Source organism: Sparus aurata, chromosome 11 (assembly GCF_900880675.1).
Source record: "Sparus aurata chromosome 11, fSpaAur1.1, whole genome shotgun sequence".
Classification (NCBI taxonomy): domain Eukaryota; kingdom Metazoa; phylum Chordata; class Actinopteri; order Spariformes; family Sparidae; genus Sparus; species Sparus aurata.
This window is the reverse complement of record NC_044197.1, coordinates 17,853,566-17,874,347: the sequence shown is the minus strand read 5'-3', so window position 1 is coordinate 17,874,347 and position 20,782 is coordinate 17,853,566. Positions and strand designations below refer to the sequence as shown.

The window sequence follows — 20,782 nt, the reverse complement described above, 5'->3', positions numbered from 1 at the left end:
TTCTTGAGCTTCTTTCTTACAATGATCCATACTTCACTGCCTGAAAATATATTTTCTCATAACAGGAATGCATATGATCCTCTTCTCCCTCAGTCCTTACAGCCAAGTCAAACACCGCTCCTCCTTCAAGGTGAATCATTTCATTCCAAAGAGAGAAATACCCAGCCAATAATTTGGAGTGGATTTCAGTAAGAATCATCGGCCTCCACAGCGACTGTAAACCTAATCATCTCTGAATGGCCACACCAGCCTGTCAGGGAGAATATGGCAGTTATCAGGTAGTTGTTTTACATGTCAACACATCTGATGGAAAAATTGGAAAACAAGCCAAAATTCATTTTGAAAGCTGTAATTTCCAGGAAGCTCAAATATTTCAAGAACCACCTCCCACCCCTGCATTTTTGTGGTACACTAGCATCAGCATTAACACAACATAATAAAGCATCTGGCTCAGATATTCCCCTAAGTAAGCCAGCACATGCCACCGGAGTCTTTCAGCACAACACCTGTTTCCACATGCAGCTCTACCTGTGATGGCAGATATGGAGCACACCAGCAAGAACTAACCTCAAGAACACTGCACTACAGATTATTCTATTTTTTTTCTATTGAACTTGTTGAATGGCCCTGAGGTGGCCACGAAAACAAAGATGACAGGATTATCCCTGCCATGCTTTGAAAAGACTACCCATTAGCAACTGCTCTGGCAAAAACGAGGGTGAATATTCTAAAATGCAAGTGACACTCGCACAGTGCAGAGTGGAAGCCAGAGGGGGCATTGTGTTGGAATCAAAGAAGGCGCCTGGATTGAGGTTTTTTCGGAAGAAAGACATGGCCCACACACTTGCACTGAAGACAACTAGCTGGTTTAGAGATTGCAAAATGTAATGTAGAAGCTGGAAACTGATTGCATGCCTCAGGGAAGTTCTATTGTGGCACCTTACTGTGCCTCTCAAAATACAGTAAGATGAAACAGTGTTGGTTAAATCCTGCAACTGGCATGCACATTTGAGAATGACAGAGGTATGGTAGCTACATACACTGTATTATCTACGAATATATTTCATTTGTAGCTCTAAGAGCTGGATGCTAATTAGCTCATAGCAGTAATCCCCCTTTTCATAAGGCTAGCTGCATGTAATAAATAGGAAAAAAGAGACCTTGACTGCACTACAGAGAACGTAGCTGAGGTTAATTCCATGTTGTTCTACAAAGCCTGCATGTAAGTTTAATGGAGTTAAAGAGGATAGTTAAAACATCTCCTGAGAAAAAATACAGTCCTTTTTCCTGATCCAAAAGCTTCTGAATTAGTGGCATAGTTGTTAATGCTGCCAAGCACATACTCTGTGGGTTTGACACACCATTATTAGAGTAATGTAGTTCATTCTGCTACTAAGAAACTGGGCTACAGCCTCGAATTACTGATTGGATATCTGTGCAGTTATTTTTAGGGCTGAATTTAACAATAACTTACATGGCGATTTTCATGATCATTATTCTGCTAATTATTTTCTCGATGAATTATGTCAACTTACAAAAAAAGTGTGAAAAATGCAAATATCAATTTCTAAAGATGGCAAGCAGTTCAATCCCCAAAGATGTTCATTCAATGGAGAAAAGCAGCAAATGATTACAATGGAAGAGTGGAAGCAATTGAATGGTTGGCAATTTCCCTTGAAGAATGATGAAAAGGATTAATAGATTATCCCAATAGTTGCAGATTAACTAATATAATCAATCAATTACATTTCTGTTGATCCATTAATGGATTAATCCACTAATCATTTCAGCACTTGACATTTTAGCTCACAAAACCATGTATCTTACAAAGTGTTCATCAAACATAATCCGGCCATAAATGAGGATGTAGGTCACAACAACTCTTTCAGAATACATAACTCAGCACAGTCGAAAAAAAATATTTTTTAAACCCCATCATCTTTTAAACGTAAAATAAACCCCATCATCTTTTTAACTTAAAATAAACCCCATCATCTTTTAAACGTAAAATAAACCCCAACATCTTTTAAATGTAAAATAAACCCCATCATCTTGGACTGTAAATGAAAATGAGAAGGAAAAACCAGACCAAAAAAGTTGCAAATCAGAGTTAATGCGCAAAATGTTTGATAGAAACAGATTTGCCATATAAATTCTGACATAGCGAACATTCAACTCACATGACTGATCAGCTGTTTACGCTCTCTGCTGCCTGCATTGCACTTCTTCGTCATTTCCTGACAGCTTGCAACATGGCCAATGCTAGCTGACATGCAAGAACAATTACAACTCACCCTATCGGTTGTAATTCCTGAAGACCTCTCTCCATTTAGTCTCCTGGTTTGTTTTCTACTATCTTCTATTCACTCCCACATCAAAGCGTGACATTGCCTACATCGCGTCATCCTCTGATGAAATTATACTTTCCATAGACTAGTTCATTCGCTGATGATAGTTTATGGAAGCGCGCCAAATTCGCATTTAGATTTTTCAAATTTTTTTGCAGACTTTGAAAAGCTCGCTTAAAATCCGCTTGACATTTTATGGAAACATGGCTAGTGAGGAAAACGTTTAAATGATATATGTTTATTAACATTTACTAGCATTTATTAAGCCATGGGTAGAGGAAAAGTCAGCTAGCCTTTAGGCACATTTATGCAAGGTAAAATGCCTTATGTTTAAGCTAAAAAACAATTGTTTCCTTGACGGTTATTATTGAGCTGAATTTTAAACTTTTGTCAAATGTTCTTGTTATCAAGTCATGTTTTATGTGTCATAGTGAAGTCAATTTGAAGTAAAGTGCCAATTATTTAAAATTATTTATGTGCTTTTTTCATGGCCAAGAGAGTAAAGGGGTGGACGCTGCTTCTGTAACTGGCTGTTAAATGGCAACTCCGCTATCAAATCATATTGTGATTCTTTGTGATAATAGCAAATATGTTGTTGTCAAAATAATTAACATAACATCTTATGATGACACTGGTGACAATATCTATATGTTACATTAATAAATATGCTATATAACAATGGAGTTAGGGGACCTTCTCAGTACCAACCTTTGTGACTGATGAAAGTGTTCTGTGTTCTCATCATAAGTCAAGCACTGAGGGGACTATTTTAAATTACACTTGAGCAACACCAGATTTTGTTCTGTTTTAATTGGATCACTCTACAGTAACAAACTGGTTGTGCCATCTGTGCAAAGAGTTAATATACTGTCATGAATTTGCAATTAGGCAGCAAGTATCCAGTAGGAGCATTTGTCATGGCTGCCTTTCATCAACCACAAAATTAATTGAAAAGCTTTTCAGTAAAATATGCATCAGCATTTCATAGGTACTGCAGCATTATTTAGAATATAAGGCGTACACTTCCTGTGCATTAAGTAATATTAATGCATCAGTCTTACAAATTAGACTTTTATTAATCTCTGTGCTGGATGTTACCTTAACTCCTGACCCCACTGCAAACAAAAGGTAGCATTATTCTGAGTGATATTGATTTGCTCCACTGCTTCTTTCTCCATTTACTAATAATTACCAATGCAGACTCTCCAATTACTTGGCTCCAACAAACATTTACAGCCGTCTGAAATCCACACACTCATTATGCAGATGACAGAAAGAGAGAGAGAAAAAAAACAAAACCCAAAACCTGCTCAGAGCAACTCCAATTAAAATTCTTTCGCCATGCCAACATAGAGCCAAATGAATTATGACGATACGTATCTCCTTTAGCTGCTGGAGTTTCCAATAAATTGTGAGAGACCAGCCATCATGAACATATGAGTGAGCTAACTGAAGTGCTAAAACAGAGATTACAGTCAATATGTCTTTCTTCATTTGGAAAATTTCATTGAGTGATGGTTGAAAACACTGACAAGGTTATTATGAACATTCCTCAGAAAAATCCGAGTAGTGAAGAATGTAAAACATTAGGTAACAGTGTATTTTAATCAGAGGAACTATGGCATCCAGAAAAGGAGCGTATATTGTTCTAGTCTTCAAGGCAAGAATTAGGCTCCAAACTCTGGAAACATGATTCCTCAGAACAAAACACATGTTTCTAGGCTAATGTTGAATGTCAATAAAGGTTCAATACAACATTCTCTGCCATTAGTTGTGGCACTAGAGCATCAGAATAAGACGAATGGGCCCATGGGCATCACCTCCCCCCTAACCAGAAACAAGATTCTCATAAAAAAAACTTCAGTTCAAATAATATATGAACAAGAAATACCATCCTTAAGGGATTCAACAATAGAAAACAAAAGATTCAGCTTATTACAAAGTTTCTTAAATCTTCCCCAAGTAAACCCTCTTCCCAAACAAATCAATAAAGGATTTCTGGCAATGCTATCAGTTCTGTTCAGTTCTGTTCTTCCCCCATGAGTAAACCCTCTGCTTAAACAAATCAAAGGATCTCTGAAAAAGAGATTAAACCCAACATCTCCAACTAGTGTTGTCACGATACCAAAACTATGACTTCGGTACAATACCTGCTTAAAATATCTCGATACCGATACTGAAACAATACCACGACGGAAAACTAAAACATCATCAAAAGTAATGGAATACATTTTAGACGACAGAATGTGGATCTTAAAATGATTTATTTCTTTTTCTTTTATTTTTTTTTTTGTAAAAGCTGCTGAGCTTTATAGCTTCTGTATCTGTATCCAAGAAGACAAGTGTCTTCTTGTTTTGTTCATTTGTCTTGTTTGCTCTCAGAGATTATTATTTTCATTAAAAGCTCAGTGCCAGTAGTAGGAAAAAATTAACAGCACATCAACCACAATTTTATTCAGCATAAAAATAATGAACATAAATGACATTAACTGTAAGTCTGGCAATTCATAAAATATGACAATACTTTATTCGTCCCACAAAGGGGAAATTTGCAATTTGCATTTCATGTTGATAAAATTCAAACCCTGGATTATTAGCCTGCAAACTACATTAGAGCACTAAAGTACAACACAAATGACCCAGACCTGGTGGAGGTCTGTGCTCTAATCAGACCATTTTCTGATAATATAAATTACAACATATATTATAAATTGACTATGATTATATTACTAGTACTGATTGACTTAAAATAGATAATTTAAGTGGTGTTGTTGATCAGCATACTTGTGAACACCAGCGCATGTTATGGTAAAGGTCATGTTACCAGTGTGAACGTTGCGTTTGCATACAGAGATGTGTGGAACCACATCGGACTGTTAAAAAGTGAGCTTTACCCCTGACTGCCTCGTGCAACTCTGATGGTGAAAATAGTGGATATTTAACATTATCTATCACTAACCTGCAGCTCTTTGAACTCTTTGAACAAGTCTGCATGTCTGTCAGCTGAGAGCGGCATGAGTGCTCCTGCCGACCATCCTAGGCTTGTTGAAAAAGCAGACGCACAGAGCGAAATATGGAAATATTCGCTTACGTTGCCGACTGTAAGGGCCAGCCCACGGACACCACAAAGCCCGTTTGTAAATGATGCTTTATATCCGTAATGACCAACGGAGCCAACATGTCTGTCTCGCTCTGCTCTGTGACTGTCTGTCACTGTGAAATCTTGCTAGTTGATCATCTTGTAAATACAGGATAAGTGTCTGGAAGTGCAGCCACAGGATACAAATAAGCTAGCTGTGGGGTCTTTCAAGTCTTTCAAGGGGTGGGGGTGGGGTTCACAGCTTCACTCGTGAGCACTAACATGTACACGCACCAAGGCCATCCACCCAAAACAAAGAACAGAGCAGCTCGGAATACACCACACACTTCGTTCTCTGCCAGGAAACCAGTATTCCACTACATATTAATGATCAAAATCTCATATAGAACATTTTAAAGACAAGAAAATATGTTCTACAAGAGCTGAAATCCCTCTTGATTGTTTTAGTTCACTGAAGGGCATCGCTAAGATAACTGTGTTACCACTTCTGATTTGTAATTCCTACGGGATCAAAGGAATGTTTACCTGTAGTCCCTCCAGCCTCAAACCATGCTCAAACATACAGATCTTGCATTGAAGATAATGACATCAACCACTCCATCCTAAGGGAGTATCTCCCATGATGATGATTCAGTCTCCCTTAAGCAACTGACTCTCATTGGAAATAGGTTTAAAACATTCAGCAACAGATATTGGTTAGTTAAACATGTCACTGCAGAAGAGGTTCATCTTAAAAGGCTTCTGCCAAATGGTGATTGAATCATGTATTGATAATTGAAGGGATGATTGATGATTGGTATTTTTCTATGCCAACATTGAGGCAATTTTAAAGGTCCCACATTATGAAAAACACATTCTCTGGTCTCTACATATAAACTGGTCCTCCCTGAGCCTGCCAACTCCCAGAATGAGGAAAGCAAATGATTACTGCATGAGTCATTTTCATAGGCAGGCCTCCTCTGCACGATGATAGGAGATATCCGAGAGGGGGGCGTTCATTGTGAGGTGAAGTTCGATGTGTCCAGCGGTAAGCTAGCAGTGTTTCGCAATGTCGTTGCTCAGAGTTAGACACGCACTCTGTTGTTGGTAGTAAAAATCAACATAAGTGCCTATATTCTGTCCCAGCTACAGAACAACAGAAGAGACAGTGGTTGCGTTTCATTTTTAATGACAACGTGCCAGCTGCGGTTCATGTTAGCTTGTATGTGTGTGCTAACCACTTCACATCAGACTGCTTCAGTAACAAGGGTCAGTACAAAACTGGCTTTGCCTCGACACTGACCCTCGTAAAAGGATCAGTCCCAACTATACGGGACCCAGCAACTGCACCCGAGCCACAGGTAAGTGTCGCCACGATTTGATAGTATAGTTGCCTAGTTGTCACAGTAAAAAGTCTGGAAACATGTGCAGATTGGAGACAGAGATGATGCGAACAGTGTCCAAGAGTTTGGAGACTGTGTTGGAGACAAACATCTCTTTCGCTAGCTGTTAGCCATTAGCTACATGGTAGTAACTGTAACAACACATAGTAAGAAAACTAACCTTATTCAGACACACTAACCATTCCAAACGTCCGGCTGCAGCCACAGAGTCTATATTTCTTCAGGAGCCTCTCCTTCTGGGTCCGGTTCTGGTACAAACTGCTATGGTTGAATGACAGCATCCAAGCGAGCCATAGCATTACATCCACCGTAAACATTAGCGCTAGCGTAAGAGGCATCCTCTCCATGAGAGAGGTGTGTAGCAGGCAAAGCAGGCGTTGACAAATGGAGCTCATTAGCATTTAAAGGTGCAGGCACAGAAACAGCCTGCTCTCAGTAGAGCGCAGTAGAGAGACAGCTGAGATTCAGGACCACGGATGGGTTTGGGGCAATGCATTTCGAATACAGTGTTGTTGGACCTCTGACAGCTGTGTGAAATTAATGAAAAACTGTATATAATATGGGACCTTTAACTCAATAACTACCTGAACTAAGATGCTATAATGTCTATAATCCAGGGTTCTCCCCCAGAAATTTTTAGTGTTGCGGTGCATGGTCTGTCCCGGGGGGGCGGACACGGACAGACGGACGGACAGACAGACGGTCATCAACTCCGTCAGCTGGGGGACAGACGGACGCTCATCGACTCCGTCAGCCGGGAGCTCCTAGCCGTCAACCGGACAAGCAAAATTAAAATCCTTTATTACAAATAGGGTTTGACAAAATCATTTCAAACCGGTTTGATATTTAGCCAAATGCCAAACCAGACCAGTGATACCAAACTTTACCATTACATGACGTACGTGACTCAACCGTACTACAGACGAACATAATATAAGCCCATGAACGAGAGAGTAGCGGCACCACAGTCCATCAGGACAACTGTGACACATTGTGTTTTTGTTACTCATTTAAATTAATTAAATTTAAACATTAAATAATAAGACTTTGGCCTAATGCAATTTCCGAAAAGAGGCAAAAGTTACATTTCAAGTTAATATGGGATTCTTGCAAGTCATTGGTCTGTCAACAACACGTTCCAGCAAATGTTTCACAATTAAAGCCTTGTTAAAAAAATTTAGAGTAAGGATTCCTGTCTACTAAAACTTTAAAATGGACACAAGAACTGTTTTCTTTAACAAGATAGATATTGATATGGATGGATATGATTTTGATTGTGACATTAAATGAGAATTGATGCTGATGTTGACACACATATTTAATATCCCTTAATACAAGATGTGATGTTTTTCTTTTCACTGGCGTTCCGTGATGTAACTCCCCTGACATTTGGGGCGAATAACCACAATTGGACGATATCAAAATAGAAACGATCACCCAACCTGACTTGGACTGAAGAGAGCTGAGTTCAAGGATATATGATTATGCCTCCTGCAGAGATTTCTGAGCTGGAAAATTTTCGTTTCCCAGAAGCTTACTAAAGGTTGAGGTGTTTTCTATGCTCAGCATACCAAGCAAAGAGTACCAACCCTCCGCCTGCACTCTTTGTTTCAAAGCCTCACCATCACTCAAGCTTCAAACTCTTAGTGTCAGCGAGTTTTGTCTATAACCTGCTGACATGAGAGGCATAAACAGACTTGCTGATACATAACTAGGCTCAACTGAGGAGGCTCAGATGAGATTATGCAATGTTGTCAGAGTAGCACAACTAATTATCATGAAACACAAGGAGATGCTAACTGATTGATTAAGGATTTTAATTGAAGGGGCTCTGAGGAATCGTTTCAGCTCTCTGCGATGAAAGACTGGAAGTGTCTGCATATTATTTGGAGCAGAAAAGACTGTACACTGTTCATCAAAAGAGCTGTTAAAAAGAAATTTACTCTGGAACAGCTTAATCTTCTACAAAAAGACTATTCTGTACGTAACTATAAAAAAATGCACAGAAACGTTGTTGTTTCTGATGCAGCTGATTGAATTCACTTTAAGCATACTGTAAAATCTCCCAAAGCTTGATTAGAACTATTCACACTCACATAATGAATACACATGCAAAGTCTAGCAAGTGAACAAATCACAGTCCCATGCTTAGTTGAAACTGTAGAATCTCTCCCATAGAAAGTTTTATACAAAAAAAAAAAAAAAAAAAGAGTCTGCCAACATGGTGGACATATTCCTCAAAAAAAAAAAGTTTCACTTTAAAACTGTCCAACAGTAAACCTGTTATTGCCTCTCTAGTCACTCTCTGTCAAGTTTAATTTTGAGGCTTATAGCTTTCTCACAACAGAAAAACCCTCCTCTGAGATTTTTCTTGTAGAATTATGGCAATTATGTGAATGCTCACAGCTGGCAATGGGTAAAAGCTCCATTTTCCACCCCAAATCATTTTCCATATCCCCTGTAATTGTAGTGATTATAAGAATATTAGAAAGATGCTTTAAAACCTAACATAGCATCTATTTCCCTCGAAAGATTTACCTTGAGAAAGCATTTCCATTTGGGCTTTAATTCACCAGGGCACTCAATCACTTTAGTGCTAATTGAAATATATTAGGAATAGAAACGCTTAATTTCTAGACAGCACAATGGATTGACTTGCCTGACAAATTATGACTATAACTTATTGGAAATGGTTTACAGTGTCCAAATGCACCTTTTAATGTATGTTAGCCCCACTACAGAGTTATAACATGAGGCTATCAATCATGGCGTGCAACTAAAAAGCTCTGGCAGAGTCCTAGAGGATCTGCTTCTGTCAGTGGGCCATCACGATAACAGTAGCTATAATATTTTGTTAATTCCACAACAGGAGAGACTTGCACTTCTCCGCAATTAGGTGGAAAAAATATCAGCATGTCATGCATCCTTAATCTATTTGTTTCCCTTACAACACTAGTTTGGATTGGACTTTTTAAAAGTGATAAGTAAGCTTGATGACAATGCAATATCTAAATGGCTAACCGAGGCTAAATTTTAAATCCATAAAGAGCATCTGATTAGTGTCCTTCCACACTGATTGAATATAAAGAACTTGACATAGAAAGGTGTCAGAGGAACAGTGAGATAATTTTGCATCACTGGGTGATGAATAAGTAACACTTTCAGGTGATGGTTAATTGTAAAAAGCCTTGACATTATAATTTGATACAGGGTTGTTTTGGATAGCACTCAACAGCATTGCAACTTTATGAGATCGCATCTAAAAGAGATTATGCTGATTTCAGCAACTAGCTAAATGACAATTTAAAGCATATTATGACAGGCTTTGAGTTTCAAGTGGATGCTGTGAGGAGGGTAACTGGAGGTCTTAAAGGAGACACCTGCATTGAAAGCCTTCTTAGACACTGATTAAGCATTTCACCATGTTGTACTTGAGTAGAACTGTTACAAATGGATGCCAGAGTAAAGAATCCTATACTTTAGTATAACCAGTATCTTTTGGTGAACAAGAGACAGACTCCAAGACTCGCAATAAGCAGCTTTCTAATGTCTGCTCCTAAACAAAAGCCCCTCCCCCACACCCATTGTTTTGCATCATGATAGCGTCGAGTCGCTCGTCAAAAAATGAGGTCAAATGACTTTCATAACACTTGATCCCTGAGATGTGGAGACCATGGTGAGCATAAGGAGAGCAACATTGTGCTGACAGCAACACTGATCGCATTAAACGTGTGGTGCAGCAAACAGGCCAGAGGATTATGCCGTTTAATTAACAGTGACAGACTCAGGTGTGCCCACAGATGTGTCATAAGAGGTAAACCAGGTTTTCCCTCCAAATAAGCGCATGAAACTGCAGACATGTGGCAGCTGACTGATGCGTTCATGTCCCACTGTATCTGCTAAGTCTCCAACCAAGCTGCTGGGATGATGCTTATGCTTTTTAACAGAACTGACTGTGGCCTAATTAAAAAAGTGATGAAATGCAGAAAATGGAGAGAGTGCTTCTCAGCCATGATAAGGGTCTGCATTAAGCACACAGTCAACAATTCCTCCTTTAAATTGTGTCCTGTGGAGTTTCAGAAGTCGCTTAATATTCCTCTGTCCAATCTTCCCGGCATGTCCACTGGTGTGGGGACACCTAGCAATTTAAACTAGATGTTGTCTCTGGCACGAGTGCTTATAGTAAATGTCAAGACCTTTCAGAGCCATAATAATGACACAGTTGAGGAAAATGATACATCGTCTTTTTGGCAAGGATGAGGCGAGAAAACACAGCTCCAGTGTCAGGCGTGTACGCACAGAAAAGATTTTCATCAACGGGTATGTTGACACGAGGCAATGATTTTAGATTTATAGGAATACCAGACTTTCAAACTGGTGACAGGTCAATTTTGCACCATTATAGAGAGTAAGGCCTGTGGTGCAGGCCCTATTTCGTGGCTGAGGGCCAGCTGTCAAACTAAATAACAAAAAAATAAGTGTGGTTCATTGTCTTATTCTTGGTGTGTACAGCCTCAGTCTGATTTATTCGTTTGGCTCTTTTTTTGTGCCTTTGTAAAATGTACAATGTAGTTTTTAAAGCATGATCATTGTACCTTTTGTCTCGCTCTCGCAAAATCATATATATTTTACTGGTAAAATTGAAATACAGCTGTTGGATAAAGCATAGAGCAGCTAAACAGAGAGACAGAAATACTTTGAGAACAGTCCTGCAAATTGTAACTGTATGGTAGCAGCCTGTGCTTAAGATTTCAGTCTGCTTGGACTACATTTACAGACAGTCACTATTTTGCTGATTACAGCTGCTTATCCGTGTGGAAGAGGCTGCCACTGATACCGTGTGTGTCCTGACAGCATGGGAACTGTCTTTTCATCTGGCTGTCCCCCTCAAATTCATAGCCAGATGAATCATTTGCCGGGAAGAGTCAAGGTTTATTCAACTGAATCCAAATGACACGAAACCTGAAAAAGGATGGGGAAGAAAGGGATGGGTGGCTTCTCTAAACAATATGTTCCCCATGGAAGATCATAGACTGCCAGTATGTGAAAAAAAAAAAATGCAGCATATGTGCATAACTTGAATGCATTCATGTAAGACACTGTAGCGGCAGCAGCTCCCCTCAAACACAGGGGCCTTTGTTAGAAGCTGAAAATGGCTGCGCTTTTGGGTAATCAGAAAAGATTAAAAGGGTGATGATACACATGTGGACCATTCCTCATCTTCAAGAGGCTCAAATCATTTAATTGATGTGGGCCCACTGTCCAATGTGAAACAGGGCAGCGTTAATGCAGCGCTAAGAATTGAAGAGGTGGGGGAAATGAACACGTGACAGCAGACCCACCTCTCGGGAGCTACTCCATAATCCAGAGGCAGTGACTAATTGTGTGCTTCTGGGTTTGTCAGTATTTGAGAATGCTCACATTTTTTAGTCCAGCAATCAGCTTTGGGGCACGGGAAAATTGCCCTATAATAGTCTCGGGGTCTTCAAGATAGAAAGACTGAACAAACAGGCACTGTTTTCGGCGCCGAGTTCTTAAAAGAAATAGTTCATGCTTTGATGCCTTGCTCTCAAGTTGGTGAAAAGAAAAGAAAAGAAAAAAAAAGAGGAAAAAAGACAGAGCCACGGCAAATGACAGAGCAGGCCTTCATCATCGCTTCTGGGTGACAAATACAATTTTGCAATGAGATGCAATCCAGAGAGGCGAGTGGAGTGGTTCAAGAGGTTCACAATCTCTATTAGGTCAACAGGTGCGAGCACAGCAAAGAGATAACTTGACAGTGGCGGCATTTACATGAGTGAAAAAAAATAGAAAAGGCCTGATGAATGGTTTCAGCAAGTGCTGATAAGCCTAATTATTAGCCATAAGAACCTGGCAGTGAAAGCATCTTGAAAAATGTTTATCCTATCCATTTCCTAGATTTCTAGATGGCATTTACTGAGGCGATGACCCGCTTGTGGAGAGTGTCGCCTTATTCTGGGGGTGGCAGGCGACTTGTTTATTGAGCTGATTCATAGCACGGGGATAATCTCTGGTCCAATAAACAATCAGGATTCAGGCAAAGCTGCTGCCACCGATCACAGCCAACCCAGATTGACACCAGGGAATTAGACGCCCTCTCCGAAGAGACAGTCGAGGGTGTAAGTCTCTTTGACGGGACGGCCCTTGGGCATGGAGGGAAGATAGTAAAAATAGTAAGTGCCCCCTTAGCTGTTGCCAAGGTAATTCTCATCCTCCATAGAAAGACACTCATCTCCATATGAGAAACAGCTCAGCTCTCCGGCAATCGAGGATGAGACGACAACTAAAAAGCCAACCCGAGTGGGAACTTTTCGACTGTCAGCTGCTCTGTATGCAGGTCCACACTTAGCATCTCTCAGAGTCAACATCCAGAGGATTCATATTGAAATGGAGCAGGTCTGCCCCCTCAGCCCCCTTTTTCCTCAGAGCCATCAAAGCGGATATTTGATATTGGTAGAACAAGATGTTATCGCAGCCCTCCAAAAAAGATCCGGCATGTTTTCCCTTTTTTTTTTTTTTTTTTTTGTCTTTCGTGCAAAGAGTTTGCGTGAAGAAACGAAATAGTCTACACAGAGATTTTTAATCACAGCCTAGGGGGTAAAAGTGCAAGAGCTGAGCAGGATGTTGAAACTTGTGCATTAGAATGATCTCCTTGAAGCACTATTATTCGCCTTTTTTAATTCATTTTTTTATGTTTGCTGAAATTAAAAAAAAAAAACTTCAAACCACACCCATGGCAGTTCATTCAGTCACTTAATGGGCAGCTACCTGTGCACCGTAGCGTACGTGACGGAGGGAGGATGGAGGGAGATGGCGCGTCACTGCTCATCAACTCGATTCTGAATAACAGCGACCACAACTACTCACTTCAGCCTTGTTTTTTGTTTTTTTCCGAAACTGCGACATCACACTGTACCGCTACATCTGCCCTAAACTGGCAAAACCAGCACTGATAATAACACGTCCACAGCGATATTTGCCTCCTCTCCTGACGCCCCCTTTAACTTGAAAGCACCGTGCGATCATGTCACATAAGCGACAGGCGACGACGGGCTGATTTGGTTAAAAACTCGGGGCGATATCGTCCCAACCGAGGAGCAGGTATGCAGTCAAAACACGGCACAGAAACCGAGACATCATCCCGGTGTCCACAAAGGGGGGAAAAGTATCTCGGAAACTTTGCTTGTGGCTTGTACACTTGTCGCAAGAGAAGCAGACCCCCTGCGTAGCGGCTCCGGCCGCCCCCCTCCTGTCAGGCGACATAACAAGGACGGGATGGAGGGAAAATGGCCTATTGTGTATTTATCGCAGGCGCTGCGTGATAACGTGTTAAAAGTAGTTCACAAACATGTTTTAAAACGATGGAAGTGGCGTTGAGAGAGTGTGTGTGCGGCGAGGAGATGAGAACTCCGACAGAGAGTGAGGGAGAAAGTGAAGTTGTGTTAGCTTGTTGTGTTGTTGTGTTGTGTTGTTCTTTTTACCTCAGTATCGCCGTGTCGCCCTGTCTGCTGACCACACTCTCCACCGAGGAATAGTCCACAGTTTGACCGGCGGGCAAACAGGACGGCAGGAAGCAGCACAGGCTGAGAATTATCGCAGTAAGCCACTGACCAGAGACACAAGCATCCTGCACCGCGATCATTATGTCCATCACAGCTGTGTGTTGTTGCCGCTTTTTACCCAAGTCTTCTTGTTGGCCCCCCCCAAAAAAACACAAGCAGCGTGGCTTACAAAAAAAACACAGTAAAAGCCTTTGACGAACGACGCTTTATCTCCACACTTTTCCTCCTCGGAGCCCCGCACAGAAATGGTCCGTCGTATAGTTTCCCAGGTTTGTTTTGCTGGATGTAGAGTGCGGGGACGTGTACTCTCCAGTGGCTTGCACACCATCTAGTGAGGAAATGCGATGTAAAATGGGAGCAGACCTAGAAGCAGACAACCCCCAGGCTCTGATCCTGTTGCCATGCGGCCGTTTCCCGGGCAACCCGTTCCCAGTGGCTCGTGATGGAGCAGTGAAACCGGTAGGTATTGATTATATATTGGTACAGCCCGGGATCAATTAAGGATATCGACTGGAGAACCCCCCCCTTTTTATTGCCCACAAGGAACAGTCTGAGCGTTTGGAAATGGAGCATACTGATAGTGACGCAGGTGTTTCCCCCAGGAAAACTCTGGGAAAGATTTTAGAGTGATACTGTAACAACCATATTTAAAGTGGCGTCATTATATTTAATCATTTATGATGGATGATGATTATACATGTGTAATTTGACATACGATAAAAACATTTTTTTTAAATCCTAGGGCTGCCCCCAAATAGTCGACCAAGCACTGGTCTACCAAAAACTCATTAGCCAACCAAAATTTCATTGGTCGATTAGTCGCAGGAAAAAAAAACAAAAAACAGTGTCTTGTCAAAATTAAGTCAAAATCTATGTGACTGGCGGCTGGCCTGTGTATAAAAGGCTGGAGGTCTTTTAATTTGAAGGGCCAGATACAGGAAGTCGTGACACTCACTCACTGTCAGTGTTTTTTTGTTTTTTTTTAACAAGGCAGGTCCCTTCAACATTGCGGTTAGACAGTGAACAATTAATAGCCATGTCGGGAAAGACGTCTAAAATAATGGATCATTTTGAAAAGAAGAAGGATGACCCCAAGAAGGTGACATGCAAACTTTGCAAGAAAACTTTGCCTATCACTCCTCCACGATGAACATGATGTACCACCTTAAACATGTAAGTAGCCTAGCTGTCTGGCCCGAACGTTTGAAAGCAGAGATGAATACATGAATGGTTTTAAGGCTCATAATTTTATGTTATTCAGTCACTGTGGCTAGTATACTTATATATTTATAAAAACATATATATATATATATATATATATATATATATATATATATATATACATATATATGCGTCGCTTAGTTGACTAATCGCTCTAAATGACGACCACTGGTCGACCAAGAAAATCCTTGGTCGGGGGCAGCCCTAAAAAATCCACAACATTTGATTAAAGCAACATTATATAACTATTTAAGCTTAAAGGACCTATTTGTAAAAAAAAGTTGATTTTTGGGGCTCATTCCCAACTCATTAAATAATGAAGCTGTGGGTTTCCCAAAACATCAGTGAGTTTTTTCTTCTTTATTTTTTACAAATAGTACCTTTAAAATAACAGCTGAAAAAAAGCCAAAGTCATGACCCGTCCAATGGACCCCATCGGGACCTTTTTTCTGAAAAACTCTGTATGTGAGTGAATGGAGAGCACAAATTGTTGTTTTTAGGCTGCTCAGTGAACCACATCATCTCTTTTATCACAAACTGCAACTTTACTGACTTGTAAAATTATCTTTTAAGTTAACAAACATTTGTGTGATTCATGGCACCATTCAAACGATTGGAAGAATTATTTGTCTCTCTTCATTCACCACCTTACAATGTTTTCCAGAAATAGGTCCCAAGGGCCAAACTGGAAGGGGCATGACTTCGGCTTTGTATACTGACCAGTAATAGAGACAATTGTAGCCAAGTGCAAAAATGTGATAAAACATTTTTGTAAAACCCAATCATATTTTTTAGTTTTCTCTCTGATGTCCTTAACGGTGCACTATGTAAAAATTGTTGAATTTATTCGCCAAGCAAATTAGGGGCAGCATATCACCAGAGTAATTGCTAACTACTGCTAACTGCAGCCACCGTTAGCTAGTTAGCTCAGTTAGCCTTGCAGTTAGCCTTGCAGTTACTGGTCCGGACAAGGCCTCCAGGAAGTGGGCCAATCTTTGAAACCGACTTTCATGGTGGTCAAACAGTGTAATTTCAACATCACGTGATGTAATGAATTACAAGCACTGGCTATAAAACTGTGGATAATTTTTGGATCGTCACATGGCTTTTGGTGTGAAATGAGTCGTTTGACTGTCATAACTTAAGCCACTTGCTCCAGTAAAATTAGGAGTTAGCCGGCTTGGTTGGTGGAAATCTGTAGTGCTCATGCTCTATGGGGCCCACAACATGGAAGTTGTTTTTATAGTAATTTAATAGCCAGGAAGTCGAGGCATTTTAGCTTCATGCGCCACTGAGTAGCTTTCATAGGGATGAACGGATCTCCGCCTCCAACACTGTGTCCAGATTTTAATATAACATCCTTGGTCCCAACATGGATCTCAGAGTGGCCAAAAATCGAAAAATTGTATTGAGCATTTTACAGTCTCTTTCCAGACGTTAGCTTATTTTGGACGGTGTGCATCAGACAATATAGGAAGCTTAAAAGGGGAAAAGAAAGAATTAGCCTGCATCTGAGACTGGCTTTTAGTTGCTACTGAGACTGTTTAATGAGGCTCTGTGGAATTTCTGTGTTGTGGTAGAAGCCGTTCATTTGTTGTGTTAACAGACTCCATTTCTAAACTAACATGAGCTACGGTTGCACTCTGTTAGCCAAGCGAAGAGGGGTACTGAGACGAGGCACTTGAGAACGTGGATCAAGTCACATACTTGGAAAATCCAACCAGAGTCCTTCGCAAAGAAATCCACAGTCCAGCACCATTTAACAACTTAAACAAATAGTCCACATAAGTTACTCATACATGTAATTTACCACAAACTGTTATATAGGGCCCCTTTAAAGGTCTCATTTGTGCCAAGTTTTTGATCATAAGTAATGTAATCACAGAATATACATGTGCAGTTTACCATATTGGTCAATAAGTGAAGTGCTCAAAGACAGTGGGGGGGATGACACCACTTCTCGCGTGATGCTGCTTTGAAATGACGTCATAAGTCCCTTTTGGGAAATCTTTGGAATATTACAGTGATATTTCATTAAGCCAGGACACAAGCATGTGACAGCTCACACACACACTCACACACACACACACTCACACAGACGAGGGGGGGCTTACAGAGTTTGTTTTAGAGCAGTAGCCCTCTTCTTTGTGCTACTCTAAGCCTTTTGACTAAGCCTACATAAAACTTAACAGACTGCACAGCTGTAACCATGGAAATGACATACATTACTCTGAGGTGACATGTTGGCACGCTGCCCCTGGATTGTTGCAGGTGACACATGATGTATCATGAACATAATAGTCGCAAACATTCCAAAGAATAGCCACAGAATACACTAAATCGACCTTGTGACAGTATTTTAAGGAGCCTGTGCTTAAAATTGCCTCACTTCAAGATTTTACCGTGGAGATATTCTAACTTGCGACTAGTATGGAGGTGCAGCACTCAAGTTACAGCTGTGTTGCAAGATATCCCTATTGCTATTTTTTCTTTTTCATGGTGTTGTTTCATTGTTTTTATGTGCTGTTTTATTGCGGATTTTATTTTGCCGTTTTCAACCTATATAAAAGGCATCCTATTCTTTTCCTCCGAATTCTATATCAAGCGTTCCTTCCCTGTACCTTTTTTTATGATTAATTTCCCCAGGACGATCAATACGGTTTCATGATATCTTATCTTAAAATCTTATCTCACCTGTCACAGAGCCAAGATTGCAGTCTATGATGTTATCAAGATGCACTGTCTGGGGCTGCTCTATTGAAACTAAACGGGGTGAGTGGCTGTGAACTCCTGAACGGTTTGCTTGAGATTTACACCCATAGAAGATTTAGACTATTGCCTCGCCTTTGGTTTGAAACCAAAAAAGGAGCCTTGATCCTCTATAAATTCATTCTGGGTGCTGAGGGAGTTGCCTGTCCATCTTTGGTTATTCTTTATTCGTGGAGATAAATTGTATATTGCTATGGTATGAGAGAGTCAGAGTCGGGACACATTTCTGTTTGCAGGTCTGGCTGCAACAGAGAGCCAGGAAGCTTCTTCTCCAGAGGTTACAATGGACATGCTAGTGCGTTGGAAATGAGTCAACAACCAATGTACCATGACAAGCAGCATTAAAAGAGGGGGAGGGAAAAGTTCATCTTGTCACATTCACCATTCTAATTTGCATAACTCAAGCTCCCTCTACTGTTAATAGCTGTCATAATAACATTAATACCAATACTTATACTCCGGTTCTGTGACAGAGGTGTTTTGGCCTGAAACAGTAAGATATTTTCCGTCCTTCTCATGTCATACACAACCTTGTTTTTTTTTTTTTTCTTTTTTCTCTGAGCCCTTTAAGATACCTCCGAAAATGAACCTTCCCATGCATGAAAGCTATAATTACAGTGACTCCATTTAGTGTTAGTGCACTGTGCAGAGGGGGTAGAAGAGTGGCAGCCTCTAATATTCAGCTCATAATAACCTCAGGAATTACGAACAAGATGAAAGAGATCAGGCACTGGACTATCACAACGTCGGAGCCGGGCTTCTTTTTTCTTTTTTTGAGTAATGGATACCTTCAACATTTTCTTCAGACTTTTCATAACCAGTCGGGTTTTTTTTTCAAAGCCAGAATGAAATCAATGCATGCAATTTGCTTTAATAAGTGGTGAATGGAGTGACGCATAAAAAAAATCGACCATTTTATCTTAGGACGACATGTGTCCCTGGAAGGTTTTGAATATACAATAGTTCACAGTGTTGTCAGCATCTTTAAAAGTGACGCATAAACCCAAGGAAAATGGCTTTGTTTATGTGTGTGGTTTAGTGGTTATGGAGACTATCTGCGGCATTAAAACTGCAATTGTTGTCCTAATAGTATGCTAACGACATGGCGGGAACCATTAAAGCATATGCTGCCTTATTTGGACTGTTCTGAATGAATGATGAACTTGAACCAAAAAAAAAAAAAAAAACCTTTATTTCTTTTCTTCGCTGTCTTATTGCATGTTGTCACAGGGTTTTTGTCCAGGCTCTACACACAATACCAACCTCAGCTTATTGGATTAATTCAACATGAGTAATGCGGCATATTGAAAGGTATTGTTTGCTGAAGTGGGTAAGTACATGGTCATTTTTCTATAATAGTGATTTGCTTGGCCATTATGATAATGGATGGCATCCTGCAGGGAAGTGTGCCAATCGATCACGAGGCACACCAAAATACGAATGCTGAGGAGGTGTATTAAACGAATCCCCGCAGCCTGGATTTACGGGACGTACGAAAGATCCATGAGGAAAAATGTTAGTATAATCGATCTCCTGTTCAAAGGATCCTTGTTTTAATATAAATATACAAACACTATTTTTAAATCAATAAAATGATTATGAAAATTGATGTTGAACACCCTCCCCATCTCTACTTTCTGAAATTAAAATCATCTTGTTTATTTTTACACAGTACTCTAAGTAAACTCACAAACCGCATGCATTATTCTTTCAGATTTTCTTTGACATCCCCCGGTTTAAGACAGCAAATCAGCTTTTTTTAGGCGGACAACTTTTTCCCAGACTTCAAACAAACATATACAGCGATTTATATCAACTTTTTCTCCACAGAAGTGAAACAGAGGGCATCGAAACTCTTCCACCACTTCTCTTATCAGCAGCTGCCCCTGATCACAAGGTTCCAGCTGTGATTCCCTTTCCTGCACTGATGCCTCGGAAAATAAAGACGATAAGACTCCAGTGGGGCCACATTCATTTAAAAAGAAAAATTAAAACCACTATACAATGTCATGCACAGAGGAGGAATTAATTATGTTTTACTGACATTTCTATTAAAGAGAATGAATTATGTCAAAGTGAAATAATTTACCAGGATCAAGATGGTGGTTTGACAGAACTTTCTAAAAGCTGTTACACCTGTTTACGGTCTCATTGTCATGACTCTGGTTTTATGTCTCTGTATTCATGTTGTGTGTCTTGTGTCTCGTGTTTTGATTTTCCATGCCCTCTTGTGTCATGTGTCCTTTATAAGTTCTCCTGTGTATTTTCCTAGTTGCTGTCTGTCTCCCTCTGTCTGTCAGTGTTTTGTCCTCCATGCTCCTCCCTCTCGTTACCTCACCTGGGCTCCTCTCTCCTCACCTGTTCCTTGTCTGGTCATTA

At 40.3% G+C, this 20,782-nt stretch overlaps 1 protein-coding gene and 1 long non-coding RNA gene across 4 annotated transcripts in view; one reads left to right on the top strand and one right to left on the bottom strand.

Moving 5' to 3' along the window:
* negr1 (neuronal growth regulator 1) overlaps positions 1 to 14,826 on the bottom strand; it is a 174,683-nt gene extending 159,857 nt beyond the window's left edge. Inside the window, exon 1 of one of the 3 annotated variants that reach the window (XM_030434227.1) lies at positions 14,333 to 14,826. In XM_030434227.1, coding sequence (XP_030290087.1) covers positions 14,333 to 14,502 — 170 coding nt within the window. In that variant the 5' untranslated portion in view covers positions 14,503 to 14,826. The remainder of the gene's footprint in view (positions 1 to 14,332) is intronic. The other 2 variants (XM_030434230.1, XM_030434229.1) reach the window with 2 other exon arrangements.
* Positions 14,818 to 20,541, top strand: LOC115591860 (uncharacterized). The gene is made up of 4 exons (XR_003986028.1): positions 14,818 to 14,872; positions 19,634 to 19,714; positions 19,804 to 19,918; positions 20,234 to 20,541. It is a non-coding gene; the product is annotated as an uncharacterized LOC115591860 (long non-coding RNA).
* The last annotated feature ends 241 nt before the right edge of the window (positions 20,542 to 20,782 follow it).